Source organism: Chinchilla lanigera, unplaced genomic scaffold, assembly GCF_000276665.1.
Source record: "Chinchilla lanigera isolate Chin_1 unplaced genomic scaffold, ChiLan1.0 scaffold00065, whole genome shotgun sequence".
Lineage (NCBI taxonomy): Eukaryota > Metazoa > Chordata > Mammalia > Rodentia > Chinchillidae > Chinchilla > Chinchilla lanigera.
Window position 1 is genome coordinate 8,236,263 of NW_004955466.1, and position 27,083 is coordinate 8,263,345.

General features: G+C 47.8%; 1 protein-coding gene and 1 long non-coding RNA gene across 2 annotated transcripts in view; one reads left to right on the forward strand and one right to left on the reverse strand.

Moving 5' to 3' along the window:
- The window catches only part of Prkch (protein kinase C, eta), a gene marked incomplete at its 5' end in the record, with an annotated part of 215,124 nt that overhangs the window by 57,940 nt on the left and 130,101 nt on the right, over window positions 1–27,083 (reverse strand). Inside the window, 3 exon segments of the mRNA XM_005399165.2 lie at window positions 22,268–22,441; window positions 22,615–22,758; window positions 25,677–25,804. Coding sequence (XP_005399222.1) covers window positions 22,268–22,441; window positions 22,615–22,758; window positions 25,677–25,804 — 446 coding nt within the window.
- LOC106150162 lies at window positions 1,356–17,140 on the forward strand. Its single transcript, XR_001236809.1, has 4 exons — window positions 1,356–1,493; window positions 2,404–2,479; window positions 6,673–6,998; window positions 11,575–17,140. It is a non-coding gene; the product is annotated as an uncharacterized LOC106150162 (long non-coding RNA).

The following is a 27,083-nucleotide window of genomic DNA, read 5'->3' on the forward strand; positions in this document are numbered from 1 at the left end:
ACCCAACAGGCACTTTAGTTCTCACAAGCGGGCAGAACAGAGAGAAGCAAAAACCCCTTAGATTATCAGCAGTCAGAAGTGTGATGGCCGCCTTGGAACAGCCTCTATGGCGGGAAGAGCGGGAAGGCCCTTGACCCCTCAGGAGGGAGCAGGAGGTCGCTGCGCCTGCAGAGACGTGCTCATGCACAGGTGAACTGGATTCTTAAAACAGCTGCCAAAGCAATATCCTAGGCTCGGTGTCAGTAGTAGAATAAGGTGCTGTGGGAAGTAAGATGGCCTAAAATGTATAAGTTGCAATTAAAAAGTAACTGCATTAAGGTAAAGGTAAAATGTTTTGATGCAAGGATCTCTTAAGATTGACAGCTGTCTGCACTCCCTGCCAGGAGCATTTATGAAGTCCCCTGGTAGTCGATGGCGAAGGAGGTACTGGGAACTGGGGAACTGACAGACAGAAGCACAGACACAAAGCTAACGCACTTCTACCCATACAAGGCCTGGTACAAGAAACACAGTATATAACACACACCACCACCAAGTTACAACGAACAAGCAAATCTGTACATCCTGATCAACAGGAAAAGTGGAGGACGCAGCAACATCTGGAAACCTCAGGGGGCTGGCTGAGGTTTCCGAGCAAGTGACCTGTGAGTTAAGGCGCATAGCTGGGCGCCATCCATTCAAGGCCACTGATGCCCTCTCCAGGGGAGGAGTACAGAGGTCATCTTCTGGGGAAATCGGAACTGAATCACATGCTGCACACTGCAGAGCCAACTCTATTTGGGTTCTAAGTGTCTGCATCCCCACACTCACAGTGGAACAGTGGCAGGCAGCGGGGCGTGCTGTGGCTCACCGCCCACTGCGTTAGTGGGGCAATCGTGCCGATCTCTATCAGAAAGCGGTACAACTTGTGACCTCCAGGCCCCTATTTTAAGTAATTCCCTTGATTAGAAGGGAAACAGTCTTCTGTACTTATTAAGTACATCTCCCTCTACTAACAAGAAACATGAACTTAAGGGTGGAGGGGGAATGGCAAGATTCACAAAAACAGAAACCACCACCAATAACACAACTAAGTCCTCAGGCTCACCAATGCAAGGCAGATGGCAGGCAAGCTAAGTACAGCGAGCCCTCTGCCCCAGCGGGGCCCTCACTGGAGTGTGACTGGAAGCGGGAGAGCAGAATTGGGTGGGGAGCGCTCCGGTGAGCAATGGCTATGTTGTTTTCTCCACAGGAAGGCCTAGGTGGCAGGAGCAGGTTAGCCAAGGGTGGGGCGCAGGGCAGGCACGTGCTGCAGGCACTTCCCGAGCGCCATCTGCACAGGAAGTTTCTGTGCTGACGTGGTGTTCATCTGGAGTGGTGGCGGCGGCTGCAGGGGAGCTGAGGAAGACTGAGGGGGGAAATCCACCCGGAAGTATCCCTCGGCTAGGGGGTCAGCCTTACATGTTGCTGTTAACCAGCTTGTTAGCCTTCTCACGGATGTGACTGGCAACCACGTGAGTTTCCGTTGCTCTGAAAACCTGATTACTACCGGAACTAGGTCAGTAGGTAAATGGCTATCCCTAGGCTCCCAAAATTATTGTCCTTGGCATGAGTTTTTAAAGTAGTAGGCATCAAAGAGATAAGGCCCTGTGTGTCCACACGTGTGCACACATACACACACACACACTCCTCTGCTGCACAACTACAGGAGAAGGGATCATACACTTCAGTCATTCCCATGTCCTTTCTGAGTCTCCTTTCCACCTTGAAGGGAGGGCGCACTTCACAGCCCTAGGGCTACAATCAAGCCTCGAAGCAGGCAGGAGGGGAAAAAAGCTGGCTAAGACACAATGAATATTTGATTAAGAGCAATGGTCTGTCCTATCGAAGACCTCGATTAATGCCACAAGGCAGAAATATAAAAATGCATGTATGAAGTAGCAAGATGTTTTTTGCTACAAGGAAATTCTCATTTACCTGCACTCTTAGTCATCTTATTTTTAAATGTCTGCTGCAGGAGGGGAAAAGATTTGTCAGTAACTTCTCCGAGATTACTGCTGCAGAGGAGGAGGTAAATGACAAGGATCGCCAGTGTTTAGAAAAGAAGATCCCCTTATCATGCAGTGGGAGTCCATCACCAGGAAAAAGTTTCACCTAGTAGGGTATCGAGTCCTCCTACTGAACGTGCAATACACAGTAGTGCTACTGCGGGTGGTGTAGCTCAAGAAAGATGTTTTCAGTTAAAAAAGATCACAAATGTGAACGTACAGAATGACTTCAATTGCAACCAAACACACAGATACGCACACAAAGGCCAAGAACACACACACGGCCTCACACAGTGGCGGAGATCAGCATTAGCATACAGAATCTGGCACAGGTTGTGAGATCTGGGGTGACATTTATTTTCTTTATTCTTTTCAGTATCTCTCAAGGTCCTTCTTACTATCAGAAGCAAGCTAACATCACATGAGCTTCCTCTACATTTTTCTTACCGAAGGTAAGATACTGGGGGAAATGTGGTTTTTAAAGCTACCTTCGAGAGAAATTATTCAAGCAATCCAAATTAGTAAGCAAGTACAGAAAAAGGGAGCCTCATATGCTCCTGTCCATTGGTAAGGAACACAGGCAGCCCACCCTTCTCTCCTAAGGGTCCTTCCGCTGTCTGAGGTAACTAGGACATCAGGCTTGCTGGAACAGCATCAAGAGTGAGAAGAAACTGGCTCTGGTTTGGATCCCAGGAGCTCCAAGGACCTAGGCTCTGGCACACAGGCTCCATGGGATCTAGTGTAGACTGGGTACACACTCTATGCCAGGCCCCGGCTGGGGCCCAAGAACCCTAAGGTGGAGGAGAGCCCACTTCTGCTTGCAAACACAAAGACAGCTGAGCTGCAGGAGGCAAGGGCAGCAGAGGGGTTCCGAGGGTGTCACAGGGACTTGGCAGGGCACCTGAAGAGCTTGGAGGCTGGGGTGGAATTCTGAAGAAGCTTCCGAGAAGAGCCAATTCCAGCCCTGATGAGGAGCACACCAAGGGCATCTGGAGCGGGGCCTGAAGGAGGGGTGTTAAGAAGATAGAACAGGGGAAGCACGAGGTGTCATGCAGCGTGTGGGGACCGCAGAGAGAGATGATGCAAGGCTAAGTGTGAGGCCTCCCTCACTGCTCTCTAACTGCTATTTCCATAATCAAATGTTTGTAGAAAAAGCAAAATGCTAGTGAGGGTGTTTTCTCTGACCCCACCCCAGGTCACCCCCAGCTGAGACTCGCAGGGCCTCCATTCCTATTAATAACCAGGATCACTCACCTACTGGTCTCCATCAGAATTTTAAGCCCAGTGCCTGCGGTGAAACAGGTGGCGGCTCTGGGGTTTGGCTTGAAAAAGACATGCCGCATATGACAGAACAACACTGGCCATGAAAACAGAGCTCTCCATGGAAATTGTACTCCTTTGGAATTAACTGTGCCAACCTACAGGAAACCTTTCACATGCAGCGAATGCTTTTTACAGAGCGCAGACCTAGTTCAAAGTTCAAAGAGTAGGCAGAAGACAACCTCTCACCTATAGCCGCACTCACCACCTGTGCTATTTCTGAACTGGCATCACCAATGACTTGCCCAACGCCAGATCAGGCTTCACATATCCCACTGTGAAGCAACTGGATGAAGCGTTTTTTGGGAATCCTGCATTAGGGAGGTGCTGCATGGCGGATTAAGGTTGCTGTGAGTCACTTCTAGGGAGGGAAGACTTTTCAAATCCCACCCTCTGCAGACAACAGGGGTGACTCTTTCTGTACTTACAGCTGGGCATGTAGCAATTTTGGTTTTCTAAAGTCCAGTCTCCTAAAAACTCAGCCTAAACATCTGCCTGGCTTCAGCTGAGGCTTTTGGCTTCTCTAAGGCAAAGCTGCCCTAACTTGTGTGGTAAGAAACCTGAGGTCCAAGAGACAGGTTTAACCTCAGTTCTAAAGCCAAATGACCAAGCCCTCTGTCTATCCCTTGCTCCTCTTTTGTCTCTGACTCAACTAGCCACAAGTCCAAGTCATTAATACTGGGTGATGAACACCTGGAGGAATAAAACCAACTCAGAAATCCCTTTGTCCCCATGCCCGCCCAGTGTGGGTTACGGGCACAGAGGTCAGCAGGGCGGGTGCCTGGTAGTAACAGAATCCCTGCCAGTGCCTGCCCTGCTTCCATAAACCTGCCACAGCCTGGGCCAGCTCTCTGCCCTGGCTCTCAGACCACTTGGCTCTCAGACCAAGATGGTTACTTTCCCAGGCCAAAGAGGATAAAAATATCCTTTGGACTGACAGCAGTTGCTGGTAGTGGGCATTCCTTAAAACTGCATTTCGGATTGGTCTTAGCAGCTGAAACTGACACACAGTGTGTGAAGGAAAGTTAGAGACCATGGCCCTGGGTAGATGCATGTACCAGGCCAAGGCAGCAGGAGCTACAAGGTGACTCTAGCTAAGGAGGGTGACTGCAGAGTCACGGGATGAGACCCCAGCGGGTGACTGTAGCTGACACCCGTGGAGCTATCTGTTCAGAGCACGGTGATCGTCTCAGAGAATTGCCCAGACTGCTCATGTGGTCAACACCAGGCCTCTCGTGCACAGCTGAATCAAGCCGGCCTTCTGGAATTGTTTTCCCAGGAAGCTCTGAGAGAAACAGTTTCAATTAGTTTGGCTGTGTACAAGAACAGAGGCAATCTGAATAAGGAAGCTGAGGTGCCTTTATGGTGGGAACACAGGATACACCTTGGTATAATGGAGCGGTGGAAGTCTGGATGGATGGACAGACGGGTGGACAGACAGATGGATATATGGACAGATAGATGAGTAAGTGGATGGATAGAGAAGACGTGTGGAGAAACATAAAGTCAGTCAGAAACAGGTCGTCGGGGAAGGTGAGCGAGATGAGGAGAAACCACCTGAGTTCCTCAAGTCTTTTCAGCTTGAGATCCCACTAAGCGTCCTGGCCCATTTCTGCCCTTGGGTTCTGTGAGATACCTCTTACACCTGCAAATCTTTATTTTTATTCCCTCTCCATCTCTCAGGCGTAGGTAGGTTTTTTTTCTTTGTTACCAGGAAATTCTTTTTTTTTTTTTTAATTTTAAAGAGAATTGAAAAAAAAGAACAATAGCAAAATGCCAACAACATAGACAACAAAACAAAGCAAAAACAGTAAGAATGATACAGGGTTTCAGAACAAAATGATAAAGAGTAATAGTGGTTGTAACCACACACCAATTTCGAATGGTTTAGAACTTTCCTCACTTATAAATTGAGGATAACAATACAACAATGATCATGTGAGGATTAACCAGAAACAAAAAGTCTTGCACCCTGTCCAGCCTGGAAAAGAAGTGATTGGTAATACTCTGAGGAGGCCAGAGTTCAATCTCTATGTCCTGTAACAAGCGCCAAAGTCCCTCCTCCAACTACAAGGAGCACAGGGCAGGACGAAGTCTGAACTCTGCAGCAAAGATGCTCAGAAGCAGAAGCAGCTCCTGCTGCACTTTATTTTCTCACACTCAAAACTCACATCTGCAAAATGGGGCTAAGACGACCGCAGTCCCAGGCTCCTGTGGACTAAGCAAGGTAAGCCATAGTTGTGAAGAGTGCCTGGAACCCAGTCAGTGCTCAAAATATGTTGGCAACTATTATCATAATTATCCTCATCATCACGGCCACTTGCGCTGTGGCTTCAGTGGCCACAGTTGTCCAGCCAGCTGCACCAGATACAGGAAGGTCGCTCGGCTGCAGCTTTGGCCCACATGCAGCAATGTGCCATGGCAGAAGATGCAGAGATAGTACCTCCCCGGGAAACCCCCGGACTGGCGGAGGTGTGCACAGCACATGTAAAGAGCAATAAAGCGGGAGCTGACTCCGCAGGGCAACAGCTTCCCAGCTCCGTGTGAAACAGAAATCGAGAGGGTCCGAGGAGACGGAGGCACTCGTGGGCCAGCGGCCACAGCACAGGAGCACTGCCAGCTGGTGTCATGTGGAATTGGTCTTAGAAAGAGCTTTGCTTTCCAAGAGGTGATCGCTAAGCAAAGCATCACAGAACCAGGTGACCAGAGCACATTAACCAAGGTCTCAGTACCAGTAAGTTTTCTGATTCTGGAATACTGAATGATAATTCATATTCTCCAAGAGCTTCATAAGCTTATTATTACTATTATTGTAAAGCAAAGGTTGTCCTCTGTGGACTGCAACGTAGCACTGCGGGACTTTCTAGTAGCCTTTCTCACCATCATAAGGTTGACTCACAACCAGACTGAGAAAGGTTTTTCTGCTTAAAACAAGAATCCATAGTCCTTATAACTTACAGATGTGAAGTTCCTCTGAAGATGTTCCCTTTTGGAAACCACGACAGTAAGAGACAGTCACAACACTCAGGATTATAGTGGGGATGGAGATTACTTTTGGGACTACAATTCATAGAACAGAAGTAACATAGCTATGAATAATTTAGCTACTGGTTTAAGGCAATGCTGCACTGACAGCCAAGTCTATACTTGTCTACCCAAATTCTAAGAACTGCTGTGGAATGTTTCTAAGTAACAGTCCCCTCCCCCATGAAAAGTTGTGCGCTACCAGCAGCTGTGGGCAAGAAGAAGGAAGTCTCCAGTAACTGACAGCATTGTGCTGAATTTCTCCTAATTGTCCCCGCTTTCTTATTTTTCTTTGCCAAAGTTGTCTACAGGGTGAACGGGGAGCTCAGATCAACAGGAAGCAGTGACTGACGTCAAGGAGGTCACAGTGGAAAAGCACCCTGTGAGGAAATCTGATTGCACCACGACTCAACTGCAAACCACTTGAATGTAACCACATTAAGAATGCTTACAAAGGCTTCAGGAAGAAACAATGAGAGAGTGTGGATAATGGCTTCATTTTTTAAAAGCTTATTATTCTGCACAGCCCAGAAGATGTCAGAAGTTAATTCGGTCACCTAGCAACCCCTCTGTGAGGCCCTGGGGCAAGACGCATCCTGTCTGAGTACAGAGACCTGTCTTGGGAAGGTGAGGTATGGCTTCAATATAACTAAGCCTTAGGAACTTGCAGTGCAGACCTGGAGGAGCGCACAGTTCTTTTCAAAGAGCAAGTGCTTTCCTGGATGCGTTATCATCATCTGTTATTTAAAAACAGAACCAAGGAGCCTGATGGGCATTTATACCAGACTGTGGACATGACTAGACTTTAACACATTGTCAAGCATCCACTACACAGTAAACATGTGCAAACAGTAAACACGATCAAGGACAGAGCACAGTCCTCCCTTCCTGTGAGTACCTAGTACCTCCTTTGGAGTCTCTGTTCCACACACATCTTCCCCAGCATCTCTGTGCTGGGCTAGATTTAGGCATCTGGTCTTATTCTTTGGAGGACCTAAAGTCTTCAAAGTCAAAGCAAGGGTACTGAGCAATGTACAGTATCTTTAACAGCACCAAGCATTGTGTCTGGGTCATGGTAGGATTAGTGAATGCTTACAGAACTAATACAGCAGGACAGCACCTCTGTTTCCTCATCAGATTTAAACTAGAACTTTAGAAAAGTTTAAACAAACTGTCTAGATTAGTTCTACTCAACCGTTTTATGCAAGCAGAGGACAAAGAAAGGAAGCACTTGCCCACAGTTAGAACAGTTTGTGGGAGAAGTAAGTAAGGACTAGGTCTGCTGATGCCGCTACTTCTCCTTCTATATAGTTTTGAGATTTCTGTTTGTTAGAGTGCTTAGCTGTCCATAGTTCAATGTAATTATATAGTAAAACTGAATGGAAAAATTTGTTTTCAATGAAAATAATTCACACGTAAACCTGACAACCAGAAACAAAAGCCTACATGGGAAGAGAAACAAACTACGCGTGGCCTTTAGCTCCTGAAGAACTGGAGAGTTGAGAGTAGATAAGCAATTCACAAGGTAATTTCAACTAGATTTAAATTCCCTATAAGGACTAAGTTATACTTCACACCCTAAAGACTGGTGCCAGTCCTGGCCCACTAGGAACCAGGCTGCACAGTGGAAGGTAAGTGGCAGAGTGTGGGAAGCGTGGTCTTTGTTTGCAGCAGTGCCTCCTGTCCGGTCAGCAGCAACATTAGAGTCTCATGTAGTGTGAGCCCTGCTGTGAGCTGGATATATGAGGGACCTAGGCTGGGCGCTCCTCTGAATTATCCCCAAACCATCCTCCCATCTGTGGAAAAACTGTCTTCCATGAAACAGTCCCTGATGCCAACAAAGGACCACTGCGCTACAGCATGTTTGAAGGAAAAAGAGAAAAGAAAAACATATCTTTCTGTTTTTTCTATTTTATCATATAACATCTGATGAAATAACTAATCATCAAGACCATGACCTTTAACAGTTGCATACTATTCCCAATGCCATTTCTAGTTAGACTTCTAAGTGATTGGAAATTAAAGGAGATAGTATTAGCAGCACAGTTTCCATATCATGATAAAGCTCACTTTTATTAGCCTGGGAAAATGAGCCATCTTTGAGGACAGTTGATTGCTAACTAAACACAGCGTTTTAATTCCCATTGGTTAATCATTTAGACATCACTACCCCTGGGAGCACCCCCTAGTGGTTGACAAGGGAATTTGAACACTATCTCCTGGTCAAAATGTCCCTGTTCGACCACCCTAAAACGAAGACTCATAAAGACTGTCTCCTAGGTGATTATCACTTTTTAAAAAATTGTTTAGTCACTTAACAACAGCACACATCATAGGATTCCTTTAAGCCATTATTTCATGTAGTGTCATTCTCCTGAAGATTTTTGGTTAGCACCAAACAGGAATAGGTCCATTGAAGGTATTTATAGACTTCATTTGTACAGGGTTTATAGAATAAAGAATGAAATTACCATTTCATTTATTTAGATCACTTTTCATAATAGAAACACCTAAACTTTGCAAAATCTTAAGAAAGCCAGTATTTTATGTCTCGCTCTTATCTGTAGATGAATTACACATTTTTGCCCTGCGGGAGGAGATGCTAGGTCAGAGCCATCTGATTTGACATTTTTCTCAGCTAAAAGCAGAGAGAATCTGGCCAGGAAGAGTCCATGCCTGCCTTGCGCTGGCACCTCAGGACAGGTTCCTTCCTCCCTGCGCTGCAGTGGTGGTGCGCTTGTTGAAGTTGCTGTTTGGAATATGCACTCCATGAGCTATCTGGAGTTTAGTTTTTCCACTGCGGCCACAACAAACCATTCTTGGCCTGTTGGTTGACAAACAAGATCTGGTTAAAGCAAACACCCAAGGCCATAATCTCTTCCCAAACCATTTTGCAGTATGGGCTAGATTCTGATGAAGACAGTCACTTTTTTGACCTTAGTTTGTACACAGACTTTATAGGGAAGTTTCAGTGGGTTAAATGGAATTCAGATGGGCCCTACAAACCCCAAGATGAAAGCAGACAAAGATGGTGACATCAACGACCTTGTCTGCCAGGCCCAGGGGACAGCTCTGAGTCCTTTGGTGAACTGATGGCTTGGTACTTGCTTTCTCTTGCTGTGAAACCATTCCTGGTTCTTTTTTTCTGACCATTCCCCACCCAGCTCTACCCTTAGAATTCCTTCTTCAGCTCGCCTCTCTTGTCTCCATCCACATGCCCTAAAGGATTGCATATTACAGTTTTTGTCAACCAAGAGGACATGGATGACATGGAAACCTATTTCCCATACAAAGTGTGTTTCTGGGCATCTCACTGCGGGCTTCCCCCAAACTGAAGTCATTATATTCTATTCTCCCAAGGACCCCAACGGGCCAGAACCCTGGGCACTCCTCCTAGCAAGTCTTACCCAGTCCACCTCATTAGTGTTTCTTTGACTCCACTCCCATGACCGCTGCCTTGGGACAGAAGGTCAACAAGCCCCCTGTCCAACCTCCACTCCAGACTGCTGCCTCCTCCTTCTACTGACAGCAACCCATGAAAGACTTCTAAATCTGATGTAAATCTTACATTGCCCCCTGAAATGAATCTTTTGCTAGCTCCTTACACCTCCATGATTGAGTCTAAGCTCCTCATCAAAAAAAAGCAGGCTCGGGCCAGGGATATAGCTCAGTGGCAGCCTGGCAAGCACAAGGTCCTGAGTTCAATTCCCTGTACCAAAACAAACAAACAAACAAACAAACAAACAAAAAACAGCAGGCTCCTTACAACTTTGCTTCTTTGTCATTCCCCATGTCTTCTCTTACAGTTCTGTGACATCCAGTCCTTTGGGGTTTCCTAGGTGTATCACACAATTTTAAGCTTTTGTGACTTTGCATTGTTGTCACCTCTGCCTGGGAGGGCATCCCCTCTTCCCGTGACTCTAGGGCTCCCATTCATTCTTGAAACACATCCGGGAGACCCCTTCCTCCGGGAAGCCTGACCAATCTCCCCAAGGATCGATTATGGCCTTCTTTTCTCTTTCACATGATGCTGTAATGACCGTTAAACTTAGGCAACTAAGGGCAGGTCAACTTTTGTTTTTGCTTATATTTTCAGTCCCTGGCACATCATGTGTGTCCTACAAGCATTGACTGAATTGAATTAAAAATGCAAGGTAAGTTCAAACATAACACTCTATAGAGAAACAGCCCATGTCTGTGATGGTGAAGGGCTACTTTCAACTTTTAAAGACTCGGTTTTGAAGGTAACATTTAAAGTATTTCAAGTTGAACATTTCTGTATATGGAAAACAAAAGAAGGAAAACAGTAGGGTTGCTTCCCCACAGAGCACACTCACACTGTTTATGAGTGCGTGTTTCCATACCGGTTGGGAAATCTTTCTTAAAGCACTGCTTATCTCTGTCTGTAAGATCCAGCCATGTGTAGAACATTCAAGATGGGTGTGACAAGTTTCCCTGTGACCTCAGGGTGGAAGAGGATGGTTTTCATAAAATGCCACTGATCCAGTGCCTTGCTGGTGAAGGGAAAGTGTAATGATTAAACACCAAGAGAAGCTGCGTATGTGTACTGCATGATTTTTTAACCTAACCTATTTTAAACACATGCGTGGTGAGCTAATCTTTGGCTCCCTGGTGCCGCAGGCCTGATGGCCTTGCCTTGCCGTGCAGCAGGCACAGCCCTGAGGAAGCCAGCAGTGCCCAGGCAGGCCTCACCCTGCGTACTTCTGCTGTCCCCCAGCTTGGGGGTCTCTCCTCTGCACATGCCATAGGGCAGCTACTGCCAGCGGCAACAGGAGCCATGCCTTCCTACAAACTCAGGGGGAAATGACAGTGCTTGTATTTTTACAAGCATTTGACACACTTTGTTAGGGCCCCTGTAAAAAAGAAAAGTGAGCTCCTGACCTCCTGATTTCTCACATGAAGGACAGGCTGCCTGACAGTCATCCAAGGATGTGGTCTTTAGCCAGGGGAGATTCCTGCCCCCAGGAAACACTTGGTGATGTCTGAGGACATACTCAGTTGTCATGCTGATGAGACATGATGGGCATCTCCTGAGCGGGGAAGCAAGGGGCTGGTGTGCACGAGGCGTCTTACTGGGGACAGCCCCTGCCCCCAGCTAACAAAGAAAGGCTGTGTGACCCACTTAGTAGGCGACAAATAACACTGCTCTATGTAAACAGGTTTTTTTTTTTTCATTGCAAAGGATGAAAATTCACCAGATTACAAAACTATGTGACCCACTGGTGAGGGTCAAGTTGGTGAGCATAACGTTCGGAGCAATGTGGATGGAGCTTTCTGCTACAGCTCTCTCCTGAAGCGCAGGAGGAGGAGAAATCAAGTGGATGAGCAGCCCTAGGGATGCTGCAGACTTCCAGAAGAGGAACTCACATTCCCTCCAGGTCAGCTCTGCTTCATCTGCTCCCACTTTTTCCGGGTTATGTACAACACGATCCTTTATCAGCACCGGTAAACAGACATCGTGCAGATGGGCTAGGCTTGCGCAGGCCTGGTTGGTTCCCCCTGCGTCCCAGGAGGCTGTGGCTCTGTGCTCCCCCGGGAATAGGGAGAGAGAAGAGTGGGAACATGGCCAGGGCTGCTTCCCATGGTCCACTGCACAGAAGCGGAAAAACACATGTGGGGTAGGGGGTAGGGTGGTCTGGCCAGAAGGGCTTTCCTCTTTTGTTTTGATGGGGAATTAAATATCCCATCAGTTTAATGTCTAAAATGGTACACATGACGAGCGTGAAATGAGCCAGAGGTGGGCAGGAGTGGGCTCCTCTGCTGGATGAACAGAGTGGACTCCGGAAGCCTCCCACAGAGAGGAAACAGGAGCTCCGTGGGCAGCCCAGGAAGGAAGAAAGGGTATCCTGCAGCCCTCCGGCAGAAAGAGGCAGGTCTGCTGGCAGGCGAGACAGGGCAGAAGGCAGGAAAGGGAACCTTGCAAAAGAAGAGAGAGTTGGGCTTGATGGCACAAGGATTAGCAGTGGGGTGGCAAGAGAGGTGGACAGGGCATCCTCGCAGCCTGGAGCAGGGCCCGGAGTGAGCAGACCAGTCTACCCAGCACGGAGGGAAAGATCGTGCAAGTAGCAGCCGTGGTGAGCAAGGGAGCAACTGGGGCACTACTCTTCCTGTTACGCCCCCTGCTGGAGCAACAGGAACCCAGGCGCAACCGGATATAGTGCCAAAGGCTTCAGCTGCCCCCAGCACACCACCGTAACTCAAACTCACTGATCCTTCACAAACGTAAGAGTGCCCCTGATTTGCATCTGCAGCTTTAAGTCCCTGGGCTTCCTTCCAAGCAGAAAACTGCTCTGAATGCATCCTAAATGGAAATCCAGCAACTATCCTGAGGATCAGTTCCACAGAGGGTCACTGCCTAAGTCCACCTGGAGCGGTCTGCTCAGCAGCTTCAGCCCCATAAAAGGTCCCAAGAAAGGGCCAACTACTCAGGGGCAGAGACTCCTCTGCCTGTTCACTGCTGTGTCCTGAGGTTTGAAGTTTGGTTGCACCATGCGGGCCTCCATGCCGGGCATGGAATGAGTGAATGTTTTCTTGCCCCTGCGGCAAGCAAACCTGCAGAAGCAATTGTCTACACCTCCATGCGGATGGGCTGCTTGTGCCTACCAGCGCTCCTGAATAGTTCTGCAGCCTGGAAGAGAAGGACACAACCAGGTTCCTGGCACTGAGGAAGCAATCAGGGAGAGCTCAGATATTTCCCCATGAGCAAATGTTCCAGCCTCTGCTTTCTATCCCAGTGGGCAGGTTTCCACACTGCTGGATCCTGTCTTCAGGGTCGGGTGGGCTCAGCCAACCACTCACAGGCATAGCTCCAGGTCCTGCAAGACACCCAGTGAGTTCAGGCAGGGGACCCCCAGCTGCCCAGGAAAACGCGTGCAGGTGGGGCTGAGGCACTGCTGAAGCAGACAGTGGTTTTGGTCTCATGGCCATGCTGGTTGTGCTTTGTGTAAAGGCTGGCAGCCACACAGCGAGTGCTGCCCCAGGATCCAGTGTTCATTCCCAAGTCCTCCTCCTGTGATGCAACGCCTGCGCTTACTATGTGGGATCCACAGCACGCTGCTACTGCCTGGGTCTTGGTCTTCTGCTCCCTCCCAGGCCGAGGGAGAACAGAACCATCTCCTTTCCCTGGCGCTCGGTGCACTCCTGTGTCGAGTGGCTTTTCACTCAACTTTGTGACAGAGAGCGCACCTCCTCCTCACCCTGAGGGCCTCATACTTGCTGTCTCCACACAGCGTGCTGCAGAGCACAGAGCATCCCTAACTCGGGGGTTCAAAGCACAGAGCATCCCTAACTCGGGGGTTCAAAGGTTCTAAACTATGAGCAGGAAAGACCATAACCAACCGCTCACCAACCCCAAGAGCTTCCAGTCACAGCACATCCGGGCCAAGTCTGGCCCCGGGAGAGTGTCAACTATGTCAAAGGTACACACCAACTCCACAAACCGTCCTACCCAATGTGGAAGTGGAGGGTCAGATGACAAAGGCTGGCAACAAAGCCTGTTACAACTGGACAACCTCACAACCAGCTCTTTGAGACTCTCGGGTCACACTGGACACTTTGGCAGTCCCAGCCAAAGAGATGGAGCCAAAGGAACAATCTGAACTTTGAGTTTTCTTTTTCCTCATTCATTTGTGTGGCCCCAATTAGCAACAGAAATCCCAGGCCTGATAGTCAGAGAGGACAGAGCAAAGGTCCCAGCTCTCTAATCGCCAGCCTGGAGATGGGCCCCAGGGGGTCTTCAGCTAAAAAGAAGGCGGGTCAAATATTTGCTTGCCGTCAGAGATCTGGTCTGACAGTGGGTATCTACCCACAGTTAGTGACCGAACAGGAAGATGGAACACTGCTAATAAGCCGAGAACATGCAGAGACAGGAAGCACTATGTTCCGGCACATTTTCTATTTTGATCTGAGCCAAAGGCAAACTACAACAAATGACCCGTAAGCAGACTCAATCACATTTGCAGCGGTTCCACTGCTGAGGGGAAATGTCCTTGGGTGCTTCACGAAAGGCCAAAACCACAGATTGTGAAAAACTGTCTTTATTCCTGACTAATGACACTAACCTTCTCAGCTCTACATATTGCAAAAACTAGAAATGTCTTGGTTGTGGCATACAGAAGAGGCACGTAAAAATTAAGCTGGACAACCTGGGCAAGGATCCACATATGAGCTCTTGTTTGCTGTGTGTTAGCCTCTCCAGACCACTGCTTCCAGACCTTTACAATCAGGCTGAAAGTGTCTACGTCCTCCCGGACCACTTTAGGTATGAAACGAGATATTTCATTCAACAGAACTGTATGAAACACCAGCATGCAGTTTTGCAGATAACAGTAGGAGCAGGCACACCTGGATGTGCAGCAGGGTCTCAGCGATCTCCTCTCCTTCACCCACTCCTTCTGCAAAGCTGGCCCTACTCACGCCCCAGGGATGAACCAGCTCTGCTGCATGGACCTGTCTCCAGAGGGATCTCCTTTCCAGTCACTGGGCCAGACTTGCCTTCTCGGCTCCTCACCCACACTCACAGGGCCTCTTCCCTGGCCTGGGATGGCACAAAGACTCAGAGCACCGGGAAGCCCTGCCACTGCAGGGCCAGGTGTGCCCTGCACCCACAGCTCCTGGCAGTGACTCGGGACACAGCAGGCCTGGGTGTGCTGCTCAGTGTTCTGTAACCAGGGGAAGAGAGAAGCCAGCAGGGGCTGTGGGGAGGGGAGGCTGGGCCACGCAGGGCCCTGGGGGACAGCACGCTGCCTCCACGCACTGTGGTGGGCCTCAGGGCCCTTCTGGAGGCCTCTCTGCCACCATGGGGGAAGGACACAGGTTTGGGTAGAGGAGCTGGAAAAAATAAAAGGCAAGGGTACTTCCTAAAGACAAGTGGGCTATTGGGTAAGCCAGAGTTAGAACCCAGAGCTCTTATTTTGAAGGTTACAGTGGTGTCACCCCCGAAAAATGCTGAACGACTAATTCCAGGGGCACAGGATGCTTGCATTGGTTGTCTCTCCTCTTCTCTCCTCCCCCCAACCACACACACACACACACACACACACACACACTTTTGCAAATATTTAGGAGAATGGAGAAAATAATACGGAGAAAGGAACATTCCCTTGTATTCACGTTGCAGGTGGTTTTCCCACATACGTGAAGTCTTCCAAAATCACACACACGGTACACACCAGCACACACACTGATGCCATTTAGTTCACAAGACTCCTGCGGCCCCCAAACTCCAGAACGAGGCTTTCAGTTTTGTTGGTCCACATGTGAGAAGGGAGAGCTCTGGCCCCGCCCGGGGTTCCACTCTCACAGGCTGAGCCCCAGGTCCCCAATCAGCAGCCCTGGGGTCCTGAGGAAGGAGCCGGCAGGATGGGTCCAGGAGAGGTAAGAGCAAGAGCCGTGGCTCCATCCTGTGCAGGGAGTGTCCATGTTCTGAAGCCCACCTCGCTGCAGCAGAGGCCGCTCAAGCACAGGCAACTCCTCAGGGATGAGATGAGTGCCACCTGGCTCAGCCTGGCCTTACGCCGGGTCTGGGCCTGTTAGAAAGAGGCAGTGAGCGCCTATGCTCTGTGTTCACAGCGGCTCATGTTTCTCAACCTTTGCTCCCATAAACTGGGTCTCTGAACAAAGGCTAAACCATCTGGCCAATATTTACCTTGCCACATCCCCTTCCTACGGCTTCCGGGTCTTTATTCCCTCTTTCTTTCTCCCTCCCTCTTTCTGTGTCTGTCCTGACCTCCTCCCTCCCCAGCACTCAGCTGAGACTCCAGAGGAGAACCAAGGGGAGAGCCCCCCACAAGTGGTCAGAGACCCAGATTCCAGGCCCCAGATGCCAGGAGGCTCAGTGCTGGCGGTCACTGATGAAGACAGAGAGTGAAAGCAAATTCAGTTTGCAAAGAGCAGAGCAGGCGGCATCTATAAAACCTGCATCCGGCGTGCTGAGAACCCAAGTGCCCTCCCTGGCTTAATCATGGCTTATTCGTCCCATCCCCTTGTTAAGGAAACAGAATCCAACTACCAAATTTGATAAACAGAAAAGAGAAAAAAATCACCCGTAATTCCACTAACCAAATACACCCTCCCTCCCTCTTTTCTCTCCATCCATTTTAGCATTAGGGATCAAACCCAGGACCTTGCACATGTTAGCCATGCTACCCTAGATTATACCCCCACCTCAGTATACTATTTAAGTACAGTATATTGCTGTTGCTGAATGGTGAATTTGCTTCTAACATTTTCCTCTTATAAATCATGCACTCACACCAAACATCCTTGACAAAAAGAACAATGCCAGGGGTGTCACACAACCTGGTTTCAAAACCAACTACAAAGCTGTAATTATCAAAACTGCATAACACTGGCATAAAAACAGACACAGAGACCAATGGAACAGAACACAGGGTGCAGAAATAAGTTCACATAATTATGGCCAACTGATTTTCAACAAAATAGTAAAGTCATACAAGGGGAAAGGGCAGGCTCTTCAGTTACTGGCGTTTCTGCATGGAGAATGAAACTACATCCTTATCTTGCACCAGACACAAAATCAACCTGACATGGATAAGAAATTTCAATGTAAGACTTGCAACTGTAAATCTACTAAAAGAAAACGTACAAGAAAAGCTCTATAATATTGGCATCAGCTTTTTGAATGTGACTCTGAAAGCTCAGGCAACAAAAGCAAAGGAAGATAAATGAGAATATGTCAAAGTGAAAGCTTGTGCATAGCAAAGAAACACAGTAAAGGAAAAAAAAAACCTGTGGAATAGAAGAAAGTATTTGCAAACCATATATCTGATCATGGGTTAATATCCAAAATACCTTGTACTGAGTAACTACTTTGGAGATAATTATACACAGTATAATAACTATTGTTATTCTCCTATTATTTGGTTGTGAAAATTTTTTTCATATACTAATAAGAAACGAAACTCAATTGTTAGAAAATTACAATTTAAAAAAACAGGTAAAAGATCTGAGTAGACATTTCTTAGAAGATGACAAACAATCAATAGAAGCTGGGCATGGTGGTACACGTCTGCAATCCCAGCACTCTAGGAGTCTGCGGCAGGAGGATTGCAAGTTTGAGCCCAGCCTAGGCAACTTAGTGACTCAGTGAGATCCTATCTCAAAAATAAATAAATAATAAATGAATGCATGAGCTGGGGGTACAGTTCAGTGTGAAAACCCTGAGTTCAATCCCCAGTACCACAAAAAAAAAAAAAAAGTCCATGAAAAGATACTTAACAACATTAATTATCATAGAAAAGCAAATGAGAACCATGAGATGTCACCTCACACCTGTCAGAACTGCTACTGAAAAAGATGAAAGACAGAAAGTGCTTGTAATGAGTGGAGACGGGGGAGAACCTGGACACTGCTGGTGGGAACGCAAATGAGTAGAGCCAGCGAGAAAAACAGCACGGGGGTCCTAAAGAATTAAAAATGAAACTGCCACATGATCCAGCAGTTCTAATGCTGGGTATACATCCAAAAGATGCAAACAGTATGTTGAAGAGACATCTCTACTTCACTGCAGTAGTATTAGTAATGTGGATGCAATGCATGAGTGCATAAAGAAAGCATGGGGTATATGTATAATAAAATACTAGGCTTTTCCTTAAAAAAGGAAAGTTGCAATTTGCATCACCATGGATAAAACTGGAGGATATAATCATCCCCAAATAAGCCCAATACTATATGATCCTATAAGTAGAATCAAAAAATCAAGCTCGTAGAAGCAAAAAGTAGAACGGTAGCTACCCAGGACTGTGAGTGGAAGGATCACGGAGATTTCAGTCAAATAAATAAATAAGAAAAAAAAAAAAAAGCAAATAAATGATGCATTGACCATGGAGCGTCTGTATGTATGACAGTTCATATAGTGCATACTGTTCTGCACGCTGGACTACCAGAAATAAAAACAACAGACGTAACGACACAAACATTTTATGAGTCTTAAAATGATCAAATTATTAACAAATCTTAGAACTTACAATGCCGTTAGAAACGTCTGAGGATGCCAACCTAACCGTACAACTGTAAGCAATATGTGTTATTAGGACAAAGGTTAGGGGAAAATGTATGGGTTTCCGAACCTGTACAGAAAACCTGATACATCCTCCAGTATTTGAAAGTTGTTCATTGTTTTCTTTTTGCCAAGAACAGCAAAGGTGCCAAAACTCCTGCTTTGTGCGTGCTCACCACTGCCCCCCCCCCATGGGGTCTGTGCTGGGCACCGGGAAGCCCCAGGACAGGGGAAGCTGACGCGGGGAAGGAGGTGGTCATCACTCTGATGGCTCGACTCCCTTCAGAGCAGAGCTTCGCAGTGAACGAAGTGCTCCTGCGTCCTCTCACACCACCCTCCCAGCACTGTTGCTTCCGTTTTCATGATGAGCACTGTCAATCTCCAAGGAACTTTAGGGCAGACTCAAGCCATTTAGATGCAGGGGGAAAAGCTAGAAAAGAACTTGGGGCCTCTGCTGGTTTCCTCTCAGCAGGCTGCAGGGGACCGGGGCAATGCGGGATGCTTAGGTGGTGCTAGAGAAGCCCCATGCCTACAAGGGCCATTCCAACACCATGACTCCTGCAGATAGCTGGGGAGAGAGGCCAATGCCTCCGCTGGACTCACTGCTACGTTCTCCAGGGACGCTGCTGCAGGTCAGCATTACACACCCACCAGCATCTCCCTGAGAGCCTTGGCCCAGGGAACCAGGCAGCCAAAGCCACGATCTATTCTGCTGTAGTTTCTCCCAGCAACGAACACATGCTGTCTTTCAGAGCGCACTTTCTAACAGTGAGCAGGGCCCGTACCTGGCGGTCTCCTGCAGATGGATACATGGAGAACAACTGCCTTTTACACTGTGGAGTCTGATATAAGCCTGAGAGGAGGCAAAATGAAAACTGCTCACCTCTATTTTACCATGAGGAAAACCCATTTAATTCTTTTAAGTTAGCTCCCATCGCTTCATTTATCCTCTAAACTAAGGCAGGAGAGAATTCCTCTATCCTTTGTTCCAGAGACATGTACTGTCATACACACATTTTAATCCCCAGTGGCAGTTCCCTGTGTTTTATTTCTCTGTTTGCAAGATAAAAATCATTTTGTAGTAACCACCGCCACCTTGTGGCCAAGCATCAGACTTTCGATAGGAAAAAACTTCCATGTTAGTAAAGGCTTCAGCTGCTAAACACGGTGAATCCCGCGTGGCCACTAAAACTGTAGTATAATGCACAGTGTATCTATTTTCCTGGAAAATGAAGCCCTCCATATTCTAGTCACTGGGCTCCCAAACTAGTCCAGGTTGATTTCTTGTTTTCTACCACACCATGATTTAGTGCTTGGTGAGAATTTTGACTGCTTATACAGAATCCCGGGGATTTCTCTTTTGTAAGCAAAACGCCTTTGGGGTTGAATCTGAGACACTTCTTTATTTGCTCCATCAGTAGTAACTTGGAACAAAAACTGCTGCACGGCCAGACTAAGATCATTAAATTCCACTTGACCTGACCTAAGGTCCTAAGAAGCCATCCAAGTTTTGGCTCAGGCCCCCAGGAGGCCCTGGCGGGGAGGCAGGGTGAGCAGGAACCCAGCTCCGCTGCTTGATTCCTGGCGTTCACAGTGGTATCAGGAGGATGGAGCCCGGAATCCAGGCCATGAGCAGCAGCACCTCCCAGCTGTCCTCACGCCCACAGCTGTGACCCCACTGCTCTCTGAGAGCACAGCCGGACCGAGGGTTCAAGGGCCTGGGGTAGAGCTGTGTTGGCAATGTGTGGACACACTGAAGCAGCAGAAGAAATAGTCTGGAGGACAGGGACAGCTGGAGCTCCAAAAGCACCAAGGACCAGGGATGGCAAGCAGAGACTCAGGGTGAGGTGGGGGAAACCACGGGCTCCAGGCCATCGATGCCGCTGAGGACCACTGGGCAGGAGGGCATAGCCTTGCAGAGCCCAGACCAGGAGGACAGGGTGCACAGTGAGGCCTAGGAAGTCAGCGGCCACCTCCCCGGACGCCACAACCCCAGCAGGGAGTCCACGCTGTGCAGCCCCTTGAACGTCCCTCTGGTCTCTGGCTTCCAGCCTTGCTGCTCCAGCGGTCCTCCACCATACACACACTGCCCTGAGTCAAAAATGTCCACACACATGCCCAGGCCAAGCACTGCCGTTTCTCATAACCTCGAAACACCGGCACAAGCAGGCAAAGATAAAAGTACAGGGGGCTCACTGCAACACGGACTGAAATGAAAGATCCGGTGCACGAACATACAGCAAGAGAACAGGTAAAATAAACTGTCGACATGCTCTTTAGAAGGAATGCTATGCAACCATTAAAATGAGTCAGCTAGCTGTGCAAAAATCCAAATCTTCAAAATATACTATGTTTTTGGGTTTTTTTTAACTATTATTTTTTTAAAGTTAGGGTTAGAATCACAGTCAAAATATATTACTATTTGTGTTCTGAAAAGCAAAACATGCATGCATATATATGGTATGCATATGTGCTCTATGTACAAAAATTTATCTAAAAGGCTACATGTGAGACCAGTAACAACTGCTTTTTTCAGAGAAAGGATATGGGTGGGTATCTGGGTGATTCTCATACCATCATTGGAAGACAGCACTGAGGTTTTATTCATATCCAGTGTGCCACCCAGCTACTTCCCCGACACGGCACGTTCACCTTTTCACTCTTTGCCCAGCTAATTCTAGCTCGTGTTCTCTTTCCAGCATAGCTGCTACTTTCCCTAGAAATGTGCCACAGCTTCTCTCCCCGGTAGGATCTGCTCTCACTCCGCAGTGTTCCTACTTCCTTGATGGAATCACAGCCCAGGCACACGCAGAGAATTCCCTCGTCCAGAGTCCTTTCCATGCAAGGAAACCCTGACATACCCGCTGCAATTGCGGTGCCTTCTCAAGGGGCATTTTCTCTCTCCTGAGGTAACAGAGCCCAACTCAGAGGCCAATCCTAAACAGGCAGTACCGTGCCCTGCCCAAGGATGGACCGGGCCTGTTGTAAACCAGTCCTGGCACAGCTGGTCTTGGCTAGGTATTTGCCCTTCCAGCCTCCTTACTGCTAAGAGAAGCTGATCTAAGTCTAGGCAAACCCTTTGCCCGCTGGTCTGTGCTTGGTGCTTTCAATGCCGCCATGTGAAAGTACGATATCCAGAGGTACAGGAAATGCCCTGAGACCCAAGAGACTGACATGTCTAGTGGCACTGGGCTACAAATCCAGTCCCAGCCTTGTCCCCTCCTAACTTTACTGTGTGAAATAACAAGAACAAAGTTGGTACTAAAAAGCTAAGCCCACCCTGTTTACGCCACTATCTGCAGCCAAACGCATTTCTAACTGCTCGTATAGCGGCTCTTACCATCATAGGTCAACACGTACAGTCCCAAGATCAGCCTACGCTACCAGGCAGAAGGTTTTTGTTTGCGGCCGGGAGCAGTGTCTTGGGACACAGCCATCAAGGTGCCCTTTCTAAGTCCTCTCAGACCCTTCTTCTGTGCTCTTGTGCCCAGGTCCAACATAGTCCAAACTTCAGAAGCACAATCACGGCCAAATTCACCAAGACAACTGGCCCATGACACTTACTCTATTCCTTGACTTCTGTGACCATCATTCTGCCAGAGCAGACTTAGGTGCAAGACCTTTTCATTCCTGGGCCTCACAACCTGGCGGTGATTCTTCCACGGGACAGCACGGTGGAAGAAGGGGTAAATTCTCTAGTTTACAGTCTTTCACAGGCCCATCACCCCCTATGGGCCGACCTTGGGAGCGCACAGTCCAAAAAATTCTCCGATACTCAGCTTTATGAAATCCTCAGCGCCTTATCATAGCTCAGTGATAAAGACGGCCGCAGGGGCTGTGACTGAGTCTCGCTTACCGGCGTCTGAAAGCAGCAGAACAACTGGGTGAGGAAGGGGTGGTTGCGGGCCAGGGCCAGGATCCTCTTCTCCGTCATGGTGCACTCCACGTCGTCGTCCTGCAGGATCACGTCCTTCTTCAGCACCTTCACAGCGTAGAGCTCGCCCGTTTCTTTTATCCTTGCGAGCATCACCTGGGACGAGACAAGGAGAGAGCCTGAGAGGAGCCTCTCTGGGGTTCCTAGGCCGAGGGCACACGTGAGAAACGTGGACATGCGCGCACACACGCGCACACACACGCACGCACACACGCGCGCACACACACCCCAAAGCTTGGTGCAACCGGATGGCTACAGCCAAGACTCACCTTCCCAAAACTCCCCTTGCCTAACACTCGGATGAACTCAAAGTCGTCAATGCCGAGTCTGCTGGAAGAATTCATCCCGACCCCATTTCCTTCTTTGCTGCCCTCCTTTCCCTGTCGCCTTAGGGTCGATCTGGAAACGAGTTTCTGCAGAGGAGGAGAAATACGTTGAATCAGGCATGGCAGTGAGACAGCGCAGCATGGGCGGGGAGGGGACCTCCGAAGCGGGCAGCCTCAACCCCAAAGGTCAATTCAGCTTGCAGACCATCGGGTTGTACAACCCAAAGCTGCCTCAGCATCAGCTCCTGGTCTGTTCCTGCTGTTTGGTGGAAAAAAGAGCATCGTAAAATACATCTAGGCTAAGGATTCAGAGCTGAAAGGGAAGAGTAAGGAAACGGCGCGTTAGTTTGGTCCCTCTGATTTCTTTTGCAGTGGTTTCCCACAGAGAAGCCGGTTCTAGGAGCGCCCCCTAGTGTGCATTTCATGCAAAAGCAGTTTTCCAGTTTACTCAGAAAATCAAGCACGGTTCAGAAACAGGAGATGGAAGAAGCAGTGCTCTTTCTACAAAATTTAAATTATGTAAGAAATAAAAATTCAATCAAAAATTGGAAAAATTACCGAAAGCATGAGGGATAAATTTTTATATACCTAAACTTCTGCCAGCCTCTTAGCTACATATACATCAACATGTATATATTAGTAACACACAGAGATATATGCGTTTACACTTAATTTTTTAAAAATACATTAATGCTTTATAATATACACTTTAATCTAAAAATTAGTCATCTATATTTTTCCTATCTTTAGATATCTTTGAGAACGCGAGGATTTTGTTCTGTGTGTATGTGGGTGGGGGGCTGAGGCTGGAATATGCTGTGCAAGAGCTCTATCACTGAGCTACACTCCCAGCCCCGGTACAGAAGTTTCAGTGGGTTCCATATGCATATTAATCCCTTGCTATGGGAAGTGCTGGTCAATGGCTGTTTTCACCCTATTTACACCACCGCTGTGAGCATACCTGCAGGTAAACCTTCACAACAGGGTAACGGTGAGTTTGGGCTGTGAAGGAAGCTGCCCTGGATTCACATGATTGCTCTGCAACCCAGCCTTGACCTCCAGCGGGTGTGCCTTACCCTGCCTCGGTCTCGCCTTGTGACAGGGGCGAGGGGCAGTTCCCGCATCTGCCACATGAGTTATCATGAGGAAAAAACGGACATAATGCATGTAAGCCGCTTAGACTGGTATCTGGCACTAATGCTGTCATCATGTAACCCTCGTCTGTTTCCCTAAGGTAACTTTTTGGAGATGGAATTCTCTGGGCCCCAGTGTTAACTCTGGAGGCATCGGATGCACAGCCAACATGTCCCCTGCAGAGGGGGCGACTCCACATCCTCACCAGCACCATCAGTGCACCCACGGCTCCGGGTCCCCTGCGCCTTCACAGCAAGGGGGCTGCTTCTGCAGGTGCCCACCTGTGGACATTTACCATACAAGCTGCCACCAGGTAACAGATCAAAAATCTAATGTCCTGGAATTTTTTTAAAAAAGCTCATCTGGGCCAACTTCTAAGCAATTTTAGCAACAAACCAACTTGTAGCAACCGCCCCTGGCCCCTGAAACTTCAAGGATGTTACTTACTTAAACCCCTAGTATAGTGATGGCAAGATATAAAACAAATCATCCTAAAAATCTAGTGTTCTTTTTTTTTTTTTTTGAGACAGGGTCTTGCTACGTAGCCCAGGCTGGCCTTGAACTTACCAAGATCCTCCTGCCTCAGCCCCCCGAGTGCTGGGATTACAGGTGTGCACCACCACATCCAGCTTAATCCAGTGGTTTTAATAGTTCCGCCTCTGAATCTTATTACCATTTTTTTCAAGATAAAAAATTATACCAATTTAAACTTTTTCTACACCCATACTTCCCATGGGTAGAGTAGCAGTAGTTAGAAAATTGTAAAGCAATGTTTATCAATCTTTTTCTTTAACAAATTCTTCTTTTTTTATTAGATTCAGATTCCCTCTTTGTAATGTTGCAACGTGAAATAAGAGGTAATTTTGGTTTTCCTGCTCTTAAATATCGTAACATGAAAGATCACTGCTTCAAATGATGGCGGCATGGCTATTCCCGACCACCTGTTCCCACCCTGCTATGGAAGCCTGGGCTCAGGCTGAAATCCTAATCTCCCTTTTCAAGAACAACTGTCCCATCCATAAGAATCCCTCTCACCACTTAAGCACCTTCCCTGCCTACCCCTAACACAGATGACCTAGACTTTTCCCATGCCTGCATGGAATCAAGAAACACGCTCTCAGTACAAGTTCCTGGTCTACTAAGTAGGAGCGTTTCAGTAAAAAGGACATGAAGTGGGTAGTGCTGTACTTGCTAAGTTACGAAGAGCCTCCCAGTGGCTGCACTTCCCTTTCTCCTATGTGCCCAGCTCAGCCTCCAATCCTCCCACAGCAGGTATCCAAGGACACCTTCCAGACCACACAGCCACGCAGCACGGCTGCTCCCAGCACGCGGCAGTTGCTGGTCAGGACGCAGCCACGAGAGCCGGCCTGCAGAGCCACTGAGGCCCTGACCGACACCAGGTGGAGATCACTCAGGAGACTGCATGACAAAATATGTCCTGGCCAAATGACCTAACTCCACCCACTCCCGGGAGCCCAGAGGAAGGAACTCCTATCCCCTGCTGAAGGCGAGAGATAAATTCACTACCCATAAACAAAAACTGCAGAACTGCCAGATTCCAGGGAGGTCTTCGAGTTCAACCTTGCTGGGATGAGAACACTGAGCTCTGTGGCTCCTGGTCAACCGTCCTGCCCAATCCTCAGCTGAGGGCACAGCCCAGGCCTCTGGGCGCCAAGCTTTCCACCAGATTATACTGACAGGAAGCCAATTAAAAAATACAATGAAAAAGAAAAAGGAAACAAGTCTTCCTCCCGCTTCCTGGCATTACTGTCTTTGCTGGTATTAGAAATGCTGGGGGTGCCTCCTGAGCTCCTTTCACCACAACTGCACAACTGTTAAATTACAATCCATGAGAAGAAGCAAAGTCTCACCGAGGTCGGAGAAATGTTCCCGGGCTGGAGGCCCATCCCCGCCAGGGTCTTGGCCAGCTCCACCGCATTCACCCCACAGTTCGGGGCCACGTTGGCCTGACACCGAATATGTACATTCATTTTACAAACTGGAGGGAGAGAAACACAGAATCTACATTCAGAGAAGACCCAAGTCAACATGTGCTGCAACAGAGAAATGTAATAACCTGAAAATTACAACACAGGAATTATACAGGCTGAACAGTATCATCTCACAAAGTTAAACTCACGCTTGTAACAATTCCTTACATTTTATCTATGGAATATGATCAAAGGTACAGCGTTTAAATTTTTTAAAAAATTATTACAGTGAAAGACACAATGCTACTAATCTCCCTAGAAATACTCTCCCTCCCTTTCCACACACTTATCCTGTTGTTCCTGCCACTTTCTGAAATAGTTCCACAAGTCATTTTCTGTGAGTGTCTCTGTTGCACTGGTCTGGCTGCCTTAATATCCTGAATCAACTCAAAATGTTTACCTTTCACAGTCATTTAACTTTGGGAAAGAGCTGGAAGACACATGGGCCCAGATCCCGTGAACAAGGTGGCCGATGACATACTGTGAAGTTTTATGAACCGCCCTTCCATTGGATGACATTCAGCAGGAGCATTCATATAGTTCTGGTCACACCTTGTAAAGACACTCATGAGAGAAGACTTCCAGAACTGCTTCCCAAAGTGGCAAGAACAATGGGAAGCGTGTATTTAAACAGAGGAGACGTATCTGAGGGTGATAAATGGTGTTTTCCATTATAATAAATTGTATATAATCATTTGCCATAGATTTTGACCACCCTCATATTTCTGCTTTGTGCAGAAGCAGAAATCCTGGCACACTAAAGACTCACAGATTTCAAGTACATTTTTTCCATCATGACTTGATGAAATGCATTCATCTAAATCACTTGTAGCTGTCACTGCCAACTCCACAGCATGATCCAATATAAAGATTAAAATGTTCATCACAGTGACAATTCAGCCAATTAAATAACAAAGACTCCTGTCAACTGACTATTCTTTTTCTCTCAATAGTGAAGTAAAAGCCAGCAGTCTAAATGCCACAGAATGATCACGGTTCACACAGGATGGAAATGTTGTTCTGGAGAGCTTTCTTTCTGAGTACTGTTGTGGTTGGGTGGCCCTCAGAGCAGACAGGCATCCTGCGGGCTGTGGTTCTCAGTGTTTGCAGCCTGTGGTTCTGTTTCACGGGGGAAGAAAATGCAACTTTTAAATGTTTGAGGGCCTGGGTAAATGGCAGTCAGAAGTCAGCAAAGCAAGTGAAGCTCCGCGTGCTCAGGAAGCGGCTTAGGATCATGAAGGCACCAAGGTTTAATCAGCAGAAACAAATCCTGATGCAGATTCCTGA